The sequence below is a fragment of the Nannospalax galili genome, unplaced genomic scaffold (assembly GCF_000622305.1).
Source record: "Nannospalax galili isolate Female #2095 unplaced genomic scaffold, S.galili_v1.0 scaffold1129, whole genome shotgun sequence".
Classification (NCBI taxonomy): domain Eukaryota; kingdom Metazoa; phylum Chordata; class Mammalia; order Rodentia; family Spalacidae; genus Nannospalax; species Nannospalax galili.
The window spans coordinates 441,835-458,061 of NW_008359461.1; the positions used below are offsets into that span (position 1 = coordinate 441,835).

General features: G+C 39.5%; 1 protein-coding gene across 9 annotated transcripts in view; it reads left to right on the forward strand.

Moving 5' to 3' along the window:
* The window catches only part of Pcnx1 (pecanex 1), a 163,909-nt gene that overhangs the window by 41,248 nt on the left and 106,434 nt on the right, over positions 1-16,227 (forward strand). For 8 of the 9 annotated variants that reach the window (XR_003847835.1, XM_008823213.3, XM_008823214.3 and 5 more), the window contains 3 exons: positions 5,063-5,168; positions 11,887-11,932; positions 12,804-12,893. Coding sequence is in view for 8 of the 9 variants with exons in the window: in XM_008823213.3 (XP_008821435.1) it covers positions 5,063-5,168; positions 11,887-11,932; positions 12,804-12,893 (242 nt within the window). In the remaining variant the exon portion in view is untranslated. Of the gene's footprint in view, positions 1-1,698; positions 1,807-5,062; positions 5,169-11,886; positions 11,933-12,803; positions 12,894-16,227 lie in introns of those variants that run through there. The other variant, XM_029558716.1, reaches the window with a different exon arrangement.

Below are 16,227 nucleotides of genomic sequence, written 5' to 3' on the forward strand. Positions count from 1 at the left end.
TAATGATGAATTTTTGTGTTTTTTTTAATTTTATATGCATGACGTAGAAATAGAAGCCTGGATGACAGTTTTATTTCTACCTGTTTTAGTCTTTTTTCATTTTTTCTTTTTAAAGATTTATTTTTATGGGCTGGAGAGATGGCTCAGTGGTTAAGAGCACTGACTGTTCTTGAGGAAGACCCAGGTTTGAATCCCAGCACCCACATGGCATCTAACAACAATCTGTAACTCCAGTTCCAGAGGCTCTGTGTCCTCCATGACACAGGTGCACTTGTACACATGCGGGCAATACACTCATATACATAAAATAAAAATAGATTTAAAAAAAATTTAAACCAGAGTTACAGATGGTTGTTAGCTGCCATGTGGGTGCTGGAAACAGATCTCAGGTCCTTTGAAGAGGAGCTAGTGCTCCTAACTGCAGAGCCACCTCTCCAGCCCCAGTCTTTCTGCTTGTTTATTTTTTGTTGGTTATGACTTTTACTATCTGTTTAAATTGAAATAGTATTGGTATACATCCTCATCTTTTATCTAAAGAAAATGTTTTTAAACTTTACTGTTAAGATCTTTGTTTTAGGGGGGCTGGAGAGATGACTCAGACATTAAGAGCTCTGACTGCTCTTTCAGAGGACCCAGCAGGTTCGATTCCCAGCACCCACATGGCAGCTAACAACCTTCCGTTAACTCTAGTTCCAGGGGCTTCAGTCCCCTCTGCTGACCTCCTCAGGTATGGCATGACATGGGTGCACTTATGTATATGCAGGCAATACACACATATACATAACATAAAAATAATAATTAAAATATTTTTTAAAAAGACCTTTGCTTTAGGTTTTTGTATTTCATATCTCCTTTTCCTCACTCTCTCACTTGTGAATCTCACATTCTCTTCTGAGGGAAAAAAAATGAAAATGTATACTTTTCTATGTACTTGCTTGGCTTGTTACAGCTGTCATTTTATTGCATGAATGAATGAATGACTCCTTGAAACTTATGGTTTTTCATCGATATCTCTTTTGTGATATAGCAATTCAAAAATTATTAAATCTTTTATCTTAAAGACAGGTCAAAGTCTTTAATGTTTGCATTACATTTTTTAAGCTTTATGAGAGGAAGTTAATACATTGAATTTAAGGATTTGGATATAAATATTCTGGAGATAGACTGCATTTTCTGTTTCTCAGAGAGGTAATGCTTATAATATTATAAACCAAAGATCCATTTAAGCATTATAAAGTTGAATTGTAGGCTAAGGCTTCTGAAGGGAGATTTATTCTGCTTAGGGATGTTCTTTCTATCTATTCCTATTGTTTAGATTTTTTTTTGTTTTTGTTTGTGTTTTTTGTTTTTTGAGATAGGGTCTCCCTGTAGCCCCAGCTGGCCTGAAAGTTGATATATAGACCAGTCTGGCCTGGATCCCACAGAGATCTGCCTGCCTCTGCCTCCCAAGTGCTAGGATTAAAGGTATATACCACACACCTGGCTCCTTTTCCTATTTTTATGAGTATAATCTGGTTTACATTTGTAACTATTATAAGGGTGCTCCAAAATTTCTGACTAAAGCCTGCATGCGAGCAGTTAATATGGTACCAACAATTGACAGCTTGGTGACGCCTCTGTAATTCACATCAGGCCCCTTCTGCTCTATTACCTTTCCCTGTACCTGGCTTTGTTTTGTTTTTGTTTTTGTTTTTTAACAGATGAGGAAATTAAGGCATAAAGGTAGAGATTGCCTGAATTTGGTGTATTGCTTACTACAGTAAACCACTTTGCTTCTGTGAGAATGTAAACTGCTATACTTGACAGGTATGTGCTAAACTCTTCACCGTTAAAGCCCAGCAGGTCTCACTAATGAGAAAAGCTCATACTTAGCCATTCTGTGTACTAAGCTGTGTTTAGGCCATTTACAGACTGGCTAAAATGTCAACTTCTGAATTTGTAGAACAGAGCAAACAATAGGCATTTTATTGAGGATATTTAAAATAAAGGAGCTATTCTTTTTTTATTTCTTCATCACACATTCTTCATCTTGAAAACTCCTTTCTTACCCCTCTGTTGCCTATGGACCAGTATTAGTTCTAGATCATTGTTTCTCACCTGGGGATGATTTTGCCCCCTGGGCATCTAGCAATGCCTGTTTTCATAGCTGGGGGGATGCTGTTGGCATTTGGGGGCTTAGTGGCCAGGGATGCTGCTGACCATTCTGCAGTGCACAGGCTGGTCTTCTGCAGTCTTGAATTATGCATACCCAGTGTCACTAGGCCAGGGTGAAGAAACCCAGTTATAGGCAATGGTGATTGACAGTTTTAGATTAGAAAGAATTTGCAATGTGTGTTGTTGAAAGTCACTGTGGTTTCTTAGAAAGAGCATGACCTTTAAGGGTTTTATGGTTTTTTTGAGACAGGGTCTCCTGGTAGTCCCAGCTGGCCTGGAACTTGCTATGTAGACCAGGCTGGCCTCAGTCTCACAGAGATTCACTTGCCTTTGCCTCCTGAGTGCTAGGATTAAAGGAATGTACCACCATACCCTGCTTATGACTTTTAGGTTTTACAGACCTGACATTACATTGTTTTCTGTCTGTACTGAATATGAGCACCTGCATTCAGGTATGTGGGAAAATAAGAAAGGAACAGGTCAGTTAGCACATCGTAACACACTGTTTGCATCCTCCTCTACCATCTGACTTCCCTGTGTCAGTAGTTTAGCTTGTTCATTCCTCTGAGACCTTATACAAGTGTCTACCTACCTCTTCTAGTGTTTTGCTTTTTCATCTGTGAAATGAAGGTAGTAGCACTTACAGGTTTTAGGGAAGGTTTCATCAGAAAATCTAAACAAAATCAGACCAGACCTCATACTCCTAAGACTGGGAGACAAGTGCTTTGTAAATAGTTGATCATTTAGACTCTGATCACGTGAATCTGTTATCAGAATATGTGAAAGTGAGCAAGGTTGTTCTGTCTCTGACTAGATAAAATATAGTCTTACTGTGGAATATCATTTGGACATAAAAATCAGCAAGTTGTTGCATACTATAATGTGAATGACTCTTGAATACATTATGTTAAAGGAAAGAACCCAGTCACAAAAGATTATGTACTACACAATTTCATTGATATGAACGGTCCAGAAGGGGCAAATCTGTAGACACAGGAAGTAAGTCAGTGGTTGCCTAGTGGTGGGGGGAAGGGAAAGATGGAGAGGAATAACAGGTAAAAGAGTTTGGTTTTTGAGGTCATAAAAGTGTTCTAAAATTGACTGTGGTGAAGATTTCATAACTTTATGAATGTACACAAATGTTGAATTACATGGTTTAAATGGATGTGTTGTGGTATTTAAATTATATATCAATAAAGCTAGTGTATGAACACACACACACACACACACACACACACACACACACACAGAGCAAAGTGAGAGCTTACGATCCTTCCTGTTTACCCTGCATTTTTTGGTTCCTGTGGGTTTGCCTGAGAGGATGCATTCTAGCAACACTGGTAGTATTTCCCATTACTGACTCTGTGATGATAGCCACCTCATTATAGACTATGGAGGTTTGTCCAATTCAGAAACATTTCTCAATACCTGTATAGCTGGTGTGCGTTAATGCCAAACAGCTAAAAAACTAGAGTGCATTCCCCTTTCCTCACATAGGGTATTTGAATTGGCCTTGAACTTTGTAACCAGATTCTAGGATGCTTTGCTTTTATAAATGGATAGCAAATTAAATCTGGTGTTAAAATAGTGTTAGTACATGCTTTTAATCCCATCACTCAGAAAGTAGAGGCAGGTAGATCTTTCAAGGCCAGCCTGGTTTACATAGGGAATTCCAGACCAGCTGAGGTTACAGGGAGACTGTGTCTCCTGAAAACAAAATAATAAAATAACAAACAAACAAAAAAAAAAAAGGTGTTACCTCACTACAGTCAATGACCTAGAGTTAGCAAACTCATTAAGCAAACCAGGGACATTTTAGATGAGACTTTTAGTAATAGAAACAGGATAAATCAAACTATGGTGGTAAGTGCATCAACATTATCCAAAAGTCGTGAGAGTTTGGGATGAAGTGATTTGTTCCCCAGAAGAATTTGGGGTTGCTCTTTCAGTTAACCAGGCAGGTGGATGAGATACTATGTGGCAAGACAGTTGTGTTCTTTATAGTGTCCAAGCTTTCTACTAGAATGTTTATCCTGATAATGGTGAAGTGGAAAGAAGAAATAAGTTTAGATGAGGATAGGGTCAGGAGTTGTTTTAAGACTTGTGCTCCTGAGGAAACATGTAACATTTTCTAAGATTTTGAAATTTGGTATAGGTTTGGTTTTGGTTTTTGTTGTTGTTGTTTGTTTGCCTAATTCTGAGTTGCCATTATGTCTTAGTACCCCATATGGGTTTCACCAACTCTTGGCATGTAGCACGTGGTTTCCCTTTTGGCTTTCTAATACCTGTTGTTACTGAATAGCATCGCTTTACTTTTTAGCTTAGGAATTTTAGCACAATAAACACAAATCTAAACTCATAGGTTTCTAGTTCTTTAAAGTGATTAATATCCAAGCTGAGTTCTCTTTACATGCACAGATTCAGCTGCAGATAGTTCGCCAGGATGAGCCTGCTCCCCGTGCTTTTGTTGTGTCCCTCAGCTAGTCTGACGTATCTCGGAGATACCAGCTAATGTGCTATCTGATTGCTTTCTGTGCTTACAATTGGCTTCCTTCTCTTGCTCTTGGGAAACAAAAGTCAATAACTTCTCTGTAAGAGTGATTTATGGCATATATCCTAAATTATTTACTTTCTATAATTGTAATTAAGGCCAGTTTCTAGTCAAAATGTGGGTAGAAAGCTTGAGATAAGAGTTTTGAGTACTTTTACATAGTGGTGTGGTTATTAATTAATTCCAACTTTCACACTTTCAAATGGATCCTCATTCTTCACTTATTTTACTCTTTGAAAAATCAGAATCTTTTAGTTTTACAGAAAATAAGATACAACTTTAAAAATCACAAAGAAAGGAAAAGGAACTCATCAGTGGCAATAATGACTGTCTTGCTTTTTCTCATTTCCCACACAGCGATCCTGGTGGAGGGATTGAGATGTCGGAGTTCATTCGAGAGGCCACACCTCCAGTTGGTTGCAGTTCAAGAAATTCTTATGCTGGTCTGGATCCAAGTAACCAGGTAGGAAGCCATTCTGGATTCATCTCTTCCTGAGGTGGTGTTGGCCATGCTCCTGTTTATATGGTCAATTCATGGTTCTCTCTGACTATTGTTGTTGATTACTTCTGCCATCCTTACTAGTTCTAAACTAATGTTTCACATTAGTAAACATGCATTTGCTGAGTGTGTGCCATATACTTATTGCCTGTGCTGATAGTTTTCATCTCGGCGATTATAAATGCCTTAGGGGAATGTGGCTTCTAGCCTACTCCATCTTGTTTATCTTCCCGTCATCCACATTGGGAACACAGACCTGTCTGTAGTTGTCCTTGGTTTACACATGGTTTTAAAACAAATAATGTACCCAAATCTCACAATGTTAGGAGTGTTAAGGTAAAGCTACAAGTAGAATTGTGTTTCTGCTGTGTAACTTTTACTCTTCACTAGGACTCTGAAAGTGTTTTCTCAGACTTGGCTGTAGCCTGTTGAGTGTCTAACCTCAGCTGCTTCTATTTTCTCACCCCAAAGTGCAGTTCCAGTCCAGGTCCCAGTCAGTTATCCTGCTTGCCTTCTCGCAGATATTGCACTAGGGGAGCAAAGTAAACTTAGGGAGAAGCTTCTTACATAATTGTGGGGTTTAGTGGTCACTGCGTCAGTCCTTCCATTATGCAGAGGAAACAGCTGACTTCCATCAGTGTCTAGGCAAGCACTCACCTCCCAGATCTCCTTCCAGCATTCCCGGCACTGCATGCTCAGCCTATGGCTTGAACATGCTTTTCTCCCTCTCCCTTTATGTCCTAGGGTACTTAGTTCCTATTTTCTGTCCTGATTAACCCTTCTTGAAACCACCCCGAATTCTTCAGTATTTTCAGACCTTATGGTGTTGACTTTGCTCTTGCATACAGAATACTTAAATTTACTGTAACGGTTTCTGGTATGATGATATGTGGCCATTTATAAACCTCTACAGAGTAGATTTTCTTCTCTCCGCTGTGTAATATATTGCCTTTTGCACAGCTGACTTTCTATTAATATTGCTAATTATCTTTATGTGTATAGATAATAAAACTTTATAGGTGGAATTAAACTTGGCTTCTCATTTCACAAATGAGTAAGTAGCAAACCTCATTGTCTGGATGCTAACTCATAGCATTTACCTGTACTACATTGGTAGCTGTGTAGTAAGATCAGTGTTAGGAGAAAACACCACATTCTGTGACTCTTAAGTCCTGAATAGGGTCTTGCTTCCTAATATTTTTATTTTTATTTTTTTAATTTTATGTGTATGTGTGTATTGCCTGCATGTAGGTAAGTGTACCCATGTTGTGCAATGCCCATGGAGGACAGAAGAGGTTGTTGGATCCCCTGGAACTGGAGTTACTGACAGTTGTTAGCTGCCATGTGGATGCTGGGATTCGAACCCAGGTCTTCTGCAAGAACAGCCAGTGTTCTTAACCACTGAGCCATCTTTCCAGCCCCCCTAATATATTTTGATACATTTGCCTCCATTTGAATTGCATTTTCATGACTTAGTTGAAGTGAGTTTTTGGTAGCAGTTCTTGTTGTGATTGAGTGCAGTATAGAACAAATGGGATGTTAAATGTGTGTTCTTTCCATCTTCCATAGAATGGAAAATACTGTTGTCCAAAAATATCTAAGAAATGAATGCTGTGGCAAAGGGCTACACTTCCATGTTGATTTGAGATTTGATTGGTCCTTTTTTTTTTGTCTTTTTGAAGCAGGGTCTCTCTGCTGTAGCCCCAGCTGTCCTGGCACTCACTATGTAGACCAGGCTGGCCTTGAACTCACAGAGATCCGCCTGCCTCTGCCTCCCGAGTGCTGGGACTGCAGGTGTGCGCCACCACGCCCGACTTGATTGGTCCTTTTTAAAGTTTCAGGTTTCACAGTATTTAAGTGAAGCCTACTACCTTTGATCTTGATCTTTTGGTTGGCTTTGTGCTTTCCTCTGTCTCTAAAGAATGAAACAATCCTTAAACATGGCTCCCTGCTCTGTATTCCTGATTAACTCTGGTCTTGTTCCTGGCAAATGTAGGCGATGTCAGGTTATCCTGCGTGTCATCCTGTATTTTTCCACTAGTATTTTGGAGAGCCATCCTCTTAATTAAAAGGAAATGCAGACGCACAGGTGAAAGGCTATAGCAGTGTCCAGACGCCCTTGGCCTTGGTATCGTTTCTCTTGAACTGGCCCTACTTGTTTTAGGGAGTATAATGGGAACATGCGTGCATCTAAACCCACAGTATACCAGTTAGATTTTTCTTAAAATAGTCACTCTTACATTGAAAACACGAACTATTGGAAGCTACTTTTTCTTCATTCGTTTTAGTATTTTAGTTTTATACTGTTTATAATGTGTGATAGAGCTGACGTAATTATTTGTACATTTTAGAGAAACTAAAATTAAGAAGTAGATGGAGGGTGTTTGTGTGTTCGTGGGGATTTTCCCCCTACAGACACATATTTTCTTGTTCCTATTTTATTCTAAAGCACTTATACACACTGCCAACGTTGTTTCTGTAAATGTCTTCAGTGCCACGTGGAAATAGCAGCAGCACCCTTGCCCGTGTGACCATGCCTTCCCTTTTGCTACATCGAACTTGCTCCCTCCTGTCTTCCCTCTTTCTTTTGCCTTAATCTTTCCCCTTGGTTTGGTTTCTCTCCCTTACTTCTCTTTCTTTCCTTTACTTTCTTGTCTTTCTTCAACCATTTGAGTGCTTGTTAGTATTCAAGGTAAATACTTAGTCTGGGATGGGGACTGGGTCTTACCCTCAAAGAGATCATGACCAAGGTAACCACAGTTATAAATGTAATATGTTACCAGAGAATTAAATAGAAAATCCTTTCACAAAGTCATATGGCCATCAGAATGGTCTAGAAAGGGGCTGACTTCAGAGGAAGAATAATTCCAACTAGAGAGCAAGGCAAACCTTCATTGGGGAGGTGGCCTCGCCTGGCATCCATAATCTTTCCTGGATATTTGCTTTGGCACTTAGCACAGGGAGAAACAGTAGGACATTTTAATTTATATAAACCATTTAAGTAAAAAACTTCCAGGTATAGACAATACCACGTTTCCTTTTCGTCTTTACGAAATTCAGCAAATGAGGGTGAAAGAAGAAAATTTAAATCATTTATGATATCATACTTAATAAAAACTTGAAAAAAATAATAGAATCACAGTGCAAATCCTCATCTCTTTACTGGATGTGTCATAAATGTTAATGTCATGAGTGTTTTCCTACAGTGAGTCTTTGGGGAAAGCCTTGCATTTAGATGAAATGTACTATAGTTTATATTAACAATCCTTTGTTGTATCAACAGAAATAGTTATGATTCTTTGATTTTGGGGGGAGGGAATTTGATTAGTGGAGAAAGGCATGAAGAATCAGATATAACCACCATGGGAGCCATTAAAAGTGCTTTGGCCAACAGGTGATAGAATACTCAACTAAGAGCAATTAGAGAATTTGGGATTGACATCTGTGGTGTGAATCTGCAAGTTCTTGTGTGCCATTTGCTTAGCAGCTCCTCAATGCTGAGGAGGTGTGCTGGCCGGCATTTTCACAATTCTCTGGCTTGTTCCTGAGGGCCACAAAGTGAGCACAGCAACTCCAGTTGTGATGCTGGTGAAGAGTTAGGAAGCCGGCAGGGGGAAAGGTTCTCCTTCCTGCTCCTCCCACCCACAGAACCGTCTCTCCCAGAAGCCTTTCCCTTATATCCTCTGACCAGAATTATGTTCTGTAGCCCCCTCCAGACATGGCCTGGCTCCACTTCTTGTGGATCAAAAGATGTGGAACAACATCCGAACAAAGTGAGGCACTTGGCCAGGAGGGAGAAGGGGACCATTGGAGGGATGCAAGCTAATAACTAAAATTCATATTCAAAAAGATTTTGTTTGTAAGTGCAAGTTCCTAGAAAGATACACATATGCATGGTGTTTTTATTTGCTTGTTTTTAAAAATTCCGTCTAGAAAGTTATGTACTTGTAATTCTAGTAAACAATAATATTTTTCCCCTATAACTTGCCTAGCAGATTTAACAGGTATGTTAAAAATGGAACCTGCGGGTTGGAGAGATGGCTCAGCGTCTAGGAGAACACTGACTGCTCTTGCAGAGGACCCGGGTTTGATTCCCAGTACCCACATGGCAGCTATGAACCATCCTTAACTCCAGTTCCAGGGGAATCTGAAGCCCTCTTCTGACCTCCGTGGCACTGCACGACACGGGTGCATTCACATACATGCAGGCGATTCACTCATATACATAAAAAGAAAAATAATAAAATATTTTTTAAAAATGCAACTTGCAGTAAAAATTTTTTAACTTAATTATTTGTTTATGAGACAGATTCTCAGTATGTAGCTCAAGGTGGCCTCAAACTTGAAATCTTACTGCCTCAGCCTCCCAAGTGCTAGAATTTAGGAAATCCTGGGAGAATCAAGCTTAACAAATAGCCCCCAAATATTACAAAAGTCTGTGTGTGCGTTCATTTGTGCTTGGGTGTGGATGCATGTATTCAAGTGCATATGAGCACATGTATGTGGAGACCAGAGGTCAATGTTGGTGCCTTTCTTGGTCACTCTCCACCTTGCTTATATATAATCATTTGTATTTTATGTATATGAGTGTATTGCCTGCATGCAAGTGAGTGCACCCATGTCGTGCAGTGCCTTGGAGGTCAGAAGAGGGCTTCGGATTCCCCTGGAACTGGAGTTAAGGATGATTCACAGATGCCATGTGGGTGCTGGGAATCGAACCTGGGTCCTCTGCAAGAGCGGTCAGTGCTCTTAACCGCTAAGCCATCTCTTCAGCCCCTCCACCTTGCTTTTTGAGACAGTGTCTTTCACTGGACCTGAAGTTCACTGATTATCTGTGCTGGCTGGACAGTGCATTCTAGAAAACCACCTGTTTCTACCCATCCAGCACTGGGATTACAGAAGTCACCACCACACCCAGCTTTTACTTGGGTGCTGGGGATCCAAACTCAGGTCCTTATGCTTGCACAGTAAGCATTTTACTGATTGAGCGCTCTCAGCAGCCCTGGAAAGCTTTTCTTTTATTGGCTATATTGAGTTTATTAGTAGTTTCATTTGTGATAGTTTGCTTATTTTTATTTACTTTTTTGCTAACATATAACTACACCTCACAATAGGCATCTCTAGTGTAGAGCTCACCAAGGATCTACATTTGTCACACCTGTTTAACAGCCTTTCAGATTAAGAAAGCCCCTCCTCTTCCTCCTTCAGAGGCAGCTTTAACCTATATTCTGAGTTTATTTCTTGTGGTATACACCTAGTACACTGAATCAATGAAAGGGATAGGGTTTGGGTAAATTTTGTAAAGAATTATATGATGTAAGTTTTATTTTACAATGCTCAATATATGGAATAGTTTTCTTTGATTTCTTTGAAAACAGGTTTATTAGAAGAGCTTATTGATTTAGTTAACAATCATACTGTACTTTTTTTTTTTTTTTGTCTTTTTGAGACAGGGTCTCCCTGTAGCCCCAGCTGTCCTGGAACTCACCATGTAGACCAGGCTGGCCTTGAACTCACAGAGATCCTCCCGCCTCTGCCTCCCAAGTGCTGGAACTACAGGTGTGCACCACCATGCCCAGCAACAATCATACTGTATTTTACTTCCTTACTGAGGATAAGGAATTTGGAATATTTGATTTTTTTTGGTAATATAAATAATGGATGTGAAATTTTAGGAAGTATTAAGCCATCTTGAATGTAAACATTAAAAGTTCATCAATTACATTTAGTTTTCTAATTACGATTTGTGATAAGAATTCTCTTTTTGAGCTGGGCATGGTGGTACACGCCTTTAATCCCAGCACTCGGGAGGCAGAAGCAGGCAGATCTCTGTGAGTTCAAAGCCAGCCTGGTCTGCATAGTGAGTTCCAGGCCAGCTAGGGCTACAGGGAGACCCTGTCTCAAAAAGAAAAAAAAGAATTCACTTTTTTGTGATAGCTAGATTTTTGTTCTTTTTTTAAAGTTCTGACAAAAAAAGTTCTTGTCCTAGAACTAGGATAGTAAGATTTTTATGTTGCTGTCTGGCATATGCTAATATATTTTGTCTCCTCAAACTTTCTTTTTGTACCATAAGAAGTCTTCAGTTTATTTCTTGTGGACCCATGGCTTTGCTTTGGTCTATAACACGACCATGCCATGATGTAATATCAAAGATGGCAGCTGCATGGTGTAACTTGCTTGAGGTTGAAGGTGTTTGGCCCTGGGGGCTCCATCATTCCTGAGCAAACAGAGGGATTTGCATGCTCAGTACATCTGTGAGCATCTGCATGTGCAGTGAACAGGTTGTGTGGCTCTGGTAGAACATGCCCAACGAGTACCTATAAATATTGATAAAAGAGACTGATAGCGGGGCTGGAAAGATGGCTCAGCAGTTTAGAGCACTGACTGCTCTTGCAGAGGACCCGGGTTCGATACCCAGCACCCACATGGAGGCTGTGAACTGTCCTTAACTCCAGTTCCAAGGGAATCCGAAGCCCCTTCTGACCTCCACGGCATTGCACGACACGGGTGCACTCACATACGTGCAGGCAATACACTCATACACATACAATAAAAATAATAAATGAAATAAAGAGATTGATAGCATGTTGGATAATATGATTTTGATAGTCTTGGTAGTGTGATTGGTGATGGCATACCTAGTGTGCGCATTCACTCTCTTTCCTTTGTGTCATGTTTTCAGATTGGATCTGGCTCCTCTCGTCTTGGAACAGCAGCAACTACTAAAGGTAGACCCCCTAACTGAACATCACCCAATTCCCCATTTCCCTGTTGATTATAATAAACAGAACATTCCAAATGTAATGAAGGAATCATTCTTAAATACTCTCATAAATAAAATTATATTAAATTTGCCTGATTTAAATAATGTTACCTTTTCATCATCTAAATTTCACAAGTGTTTGAACATTTGCATTGTGTTGTTTCTAAGTTTGACCTATAAGAGACTTCTTTGCCATGAGGCAAGATACTTTCATAAGTTTGGATGAAAAAATTAATTTGATGTGAAATTTTGAAATGTGAGCATAGTTGAAACATTAAAAGGGCATTTTTTTTTTCTGTTTCTGTACATCTACTTAGGACAAGCTCATATTTTTTTTACTTATTTTCTCAGGGAAGGAAATTTCTCCTATTTCATGTTTGTTATAACAATTAGCATTTCTTTTTTAAATCTATTTTTAAAGAAACTAACTGACATCATGAAGCTTTCCATATTATTTGTATTATATGGTAATAGTTTTGAACTCTTATGGTCCATAATACTAATCCTAGCTCAGTATGCCTTCTGCATAGTAACTTTTTGGAGGGAGGTTTGGGGGGCGGGGATTGGTCTTTTTTGAGACACAGTCTCCCTGTAGCCACAGTCGGCCTGGAACTTGCTATGAAGACCAGACTGGGCTCAATCTCACAGAGATCCGCCCACCTCTGCCTCTCAAGAAGGGGGTGGTGGATATTAAAGGTATGGGTCACCACACCCGATCTGCACAGTAACTCTTGATATGTAGACACTCCTATAGTTGATAGATAGCTACCACACTGTGTCCTTTCTTGGTTGAGCTTTTAATATAATGACCTTACCTATTTCTCTTAACTTTGTAGGAGATACAGACACTGCTAAAACTTCTGATGATATAAGTTTAAGTCTGGGCCAGAGCTCTAGTCTTTGTAAAGAAGGAAGTGAAGAACAAGGTGAGAACATTACGCTTTACAGTGACATCATACATTGTATCAGTTGCTTTACAGTGACATCATATATTGATCATATGACTGATAAAAATGTATTTACTTGGGGCTGGAGAGGTGGCTCAGTGGTTAAGAGCACTGACTGCTCTTGTGGAAGACCTAGGTTTGAATCCCAGCGCCTACATGGCAGCTATAAACCGTCCTTAACTCTAGTTCCAGGGGAATCCAAAGCCCTCTTCTGACCTCTGTGGCATTGCATGACACAGGTGCACTCACATACATGCAGACAATACACTCATACACATAAAATAAAAATAATAAAATTTTTTTAATGTATTTATGTTTATTTCATTAATTAGGATTTTTGAGACAAGAATCTTGCTCTATAACCCTGCCTGGCCTTTAACTCATTCTGTAGCCAGGCTGGCCTTGAAATCTTGGGCAACCCTCCTGCCTCAGTTCCTTAAGTGCTGAGATTATAGGCATGAGCTATCATGTCTGGCTTTAATAATGGTTATTTTTGTGAAATGTTAATAATTAGGATAATAGTAATATAGTATTTTAGGTGCTTTTACCTGATTGAATTCAGTAAGACATATTCTACCAAATAAACAGAGAAAGAAATTTTATGAACCTGTGCCCCAGTATAAGTGTGAGATGAGGGATGAGGATCTGCTGCCCCTTTACTGCCCATCAACCCGATATTTCACCAACTCCGTTTCTTTTTAAAATATTTTACTATTACTTTTATTATATTTTATGTGTATGAATGAATTGCCTGCATGTATGTAAGTGCACTTAGGAATCATATTTCATTATTTTATTATCCAGAAAGTATCAAGCAAAGGTTTTTGTTTTTTTTTAAAATAATCTAGCAGGTTGAGATTTGTATGCACACATCACACATCTCTACTATTGTAACCAGCTACAGATGCAGAAAATGGTGTCTGGCATTCACTTAGTACATCGTCTGGGCTACGTTCGCACTCTTATTTTGCAGAGGGCCAGGTTACTTTGTGCATCATATGGCCTCTTGCTAACCAGCTCTGTGGTTGTAGAACAAAAGGATCCCTAGACTAGTCATAAGTGAGTGGGCACACTGTACCGCACTAAAACATCCTTTAAGGACATGACCAGACTTTGTTCCATGGTCTTTAGTTTTTCGACCCCTGGTGTTGATCCTTGTCTCAGCTCTTTATGTGCTCTCTCCATTAATCTTGGCTTGAGACATCTGAAGTTGACACCATTATTATTCTTACTGTACAGATGCATATTTTATGACTTAGAAGCTAAAAGAAACTTACCCAAAATCTCACTGATAAATTGAAATTACCACACTATTTTCAAATAGTTTTTAAATTTTATTTTTATTGGTGTGTGTGCGCACGCACATTGAGAAGATACTAATAAGAGGCTATGTTGAAGGATTTTCATATATCGTGTAAGAATTTATTGTAGTCCTGGGTGACTCTGGGGTTGGACAGGCTAAGGAGCATTCCAGAGTCAAGGGTAGGAGAGCATGGAAGGTAGGGTGGAGAGTTCAGTTGGGGGCTATCTAGTTATTTAGTATGTGATTCTTTATGACCTCTAAGCCATGTGGAGAGAGAGATCAGGTGAGAGGTTTGGGGCAGGGATTATATTTAGGAGTTGTTAGTGTATAAATACTAACCAGTCAACAGGCCAAACATGAGGTTGGAGCTGGGCATGGTGGCATATTCCTATAATTCCAGTATGTGCGAGATTAAGACAGGAGGATTACCATGAGTTGAAGGCCAGCCTCCACTATAGAGACCCTGGCTTTGAAAACAAAAGGCAAAGCAAAACAAAAAGATAACAAATCACTCTGGAGTCTTATAAGTTGGTAAGCTAACAGACAACTCTGCAAAGTTAGCTGGCTTGGGGTTTAGAAGGCCAGGCTCCCTTACCCAAATCCTTGGTCCCGGCTGTGGTTTGGCACCACCTAGTGGCAATTATTTAAACTGGATTTGTGGGACAGTGCTTAACTGGCCAGCATTAGGTTGGTAAATTGATAATCATTTCATCTTATGATTCCAGATTCTAGGGAGAGACAAGAATGTGGGAACGGATCCTGTATTTGTTCACTTTAAGAAGGACTATTGCCTGTCCCCTGCCTAGTCTCACTCATGTCTTCCCTGACCAAGCTCAGAAATATAGACCTAGACCGTCCTTGTGGGCATGCAGCCTGACGGAAAATGGAGAAACCAGCTCTAGATATTTCTGAATGTTTATTGTGGTGCCAGAAAACTGGAAGAGATCTACAGAAGAAGAAGAGCAGATAGGAAACAGATCTAAGCCTGAGCCCCAAGCAGATCTAGTTGAATGAAGTTTGGGAGACTGAGAAGGAACAACTGGCTCTTGAAGGGTCCCAGCCTGTCAAGGAGAGGGGGTGACCGACTTCGAGCAGTACTCCTGACAGGTCAAGGGACTATTGTGTTAACAGTATGGAATTGGTGACCTTGAAAAGTAACTTTAATGGAGTGGGATTAATCCGTACATGTGTAAACTGGGAATGTGGCTCAGTGGTAGAGTGTTTGCCTAGCGTATGAGTATTTAAAGTTATTAGTTCAGTCTCTAGCATCAAAAAACAAATAGACAAAAAATCAAAAATTACCTGGTTAAAAGAATTTGAGGAAGAAAAAAACCAGTAACTAGTAAACTCTTTTCAGTGAATTTTTATAAAAGACAAAAGACCTAAGGTAATAGCTAGGAGAGGAAGAAAGGATAAGAGGTAGATTTGTATATTTGAAGAGAAATAATGGCATGTTTGTGTAATTGATAAAGTTAATGCAAAAGAGAAAAGGAAAACATACTTTTTGTTTATAAATGGAATAAATGTTAACTACAGAGATTATAGATCAGTATGAAAAAGAAAGTAATTCGTGCTTCTGCCACTGAGAAATTCTGTTATTTTTTTGGTGTGTAACTTTGTGTCCTGTTATTTTTCATTATGACATGATTTTCATACCATAAAATTCACCCTTCTAGTTTAGTGCTTTTTGGTGTATACATGAGTTTATATTCCTGTCACCAGAACATTGTCGTCATCGAAAAAGGAACCTGCCCCTACTACCCTCCCATCTGCTCCATCAGCCTGACAGCTGCTCGTCTGTTCTGTCTCTGCAAGTCTGTCTGTTGGAGTGTTTTGTATAAATGGAATTCTATTATGTGTAGCTTTTTGTGTCTGGCTTCACTCATTTACCATGTTACAGTGTGCATCAGGACTTCCTTCTTGTAGCTAAACACAGAATCAGTTTCAGCATCACAGAAACATACTCAGTATACCCTTTGCAATCTTTTCATCTTGTAAAACTGGAGTCAT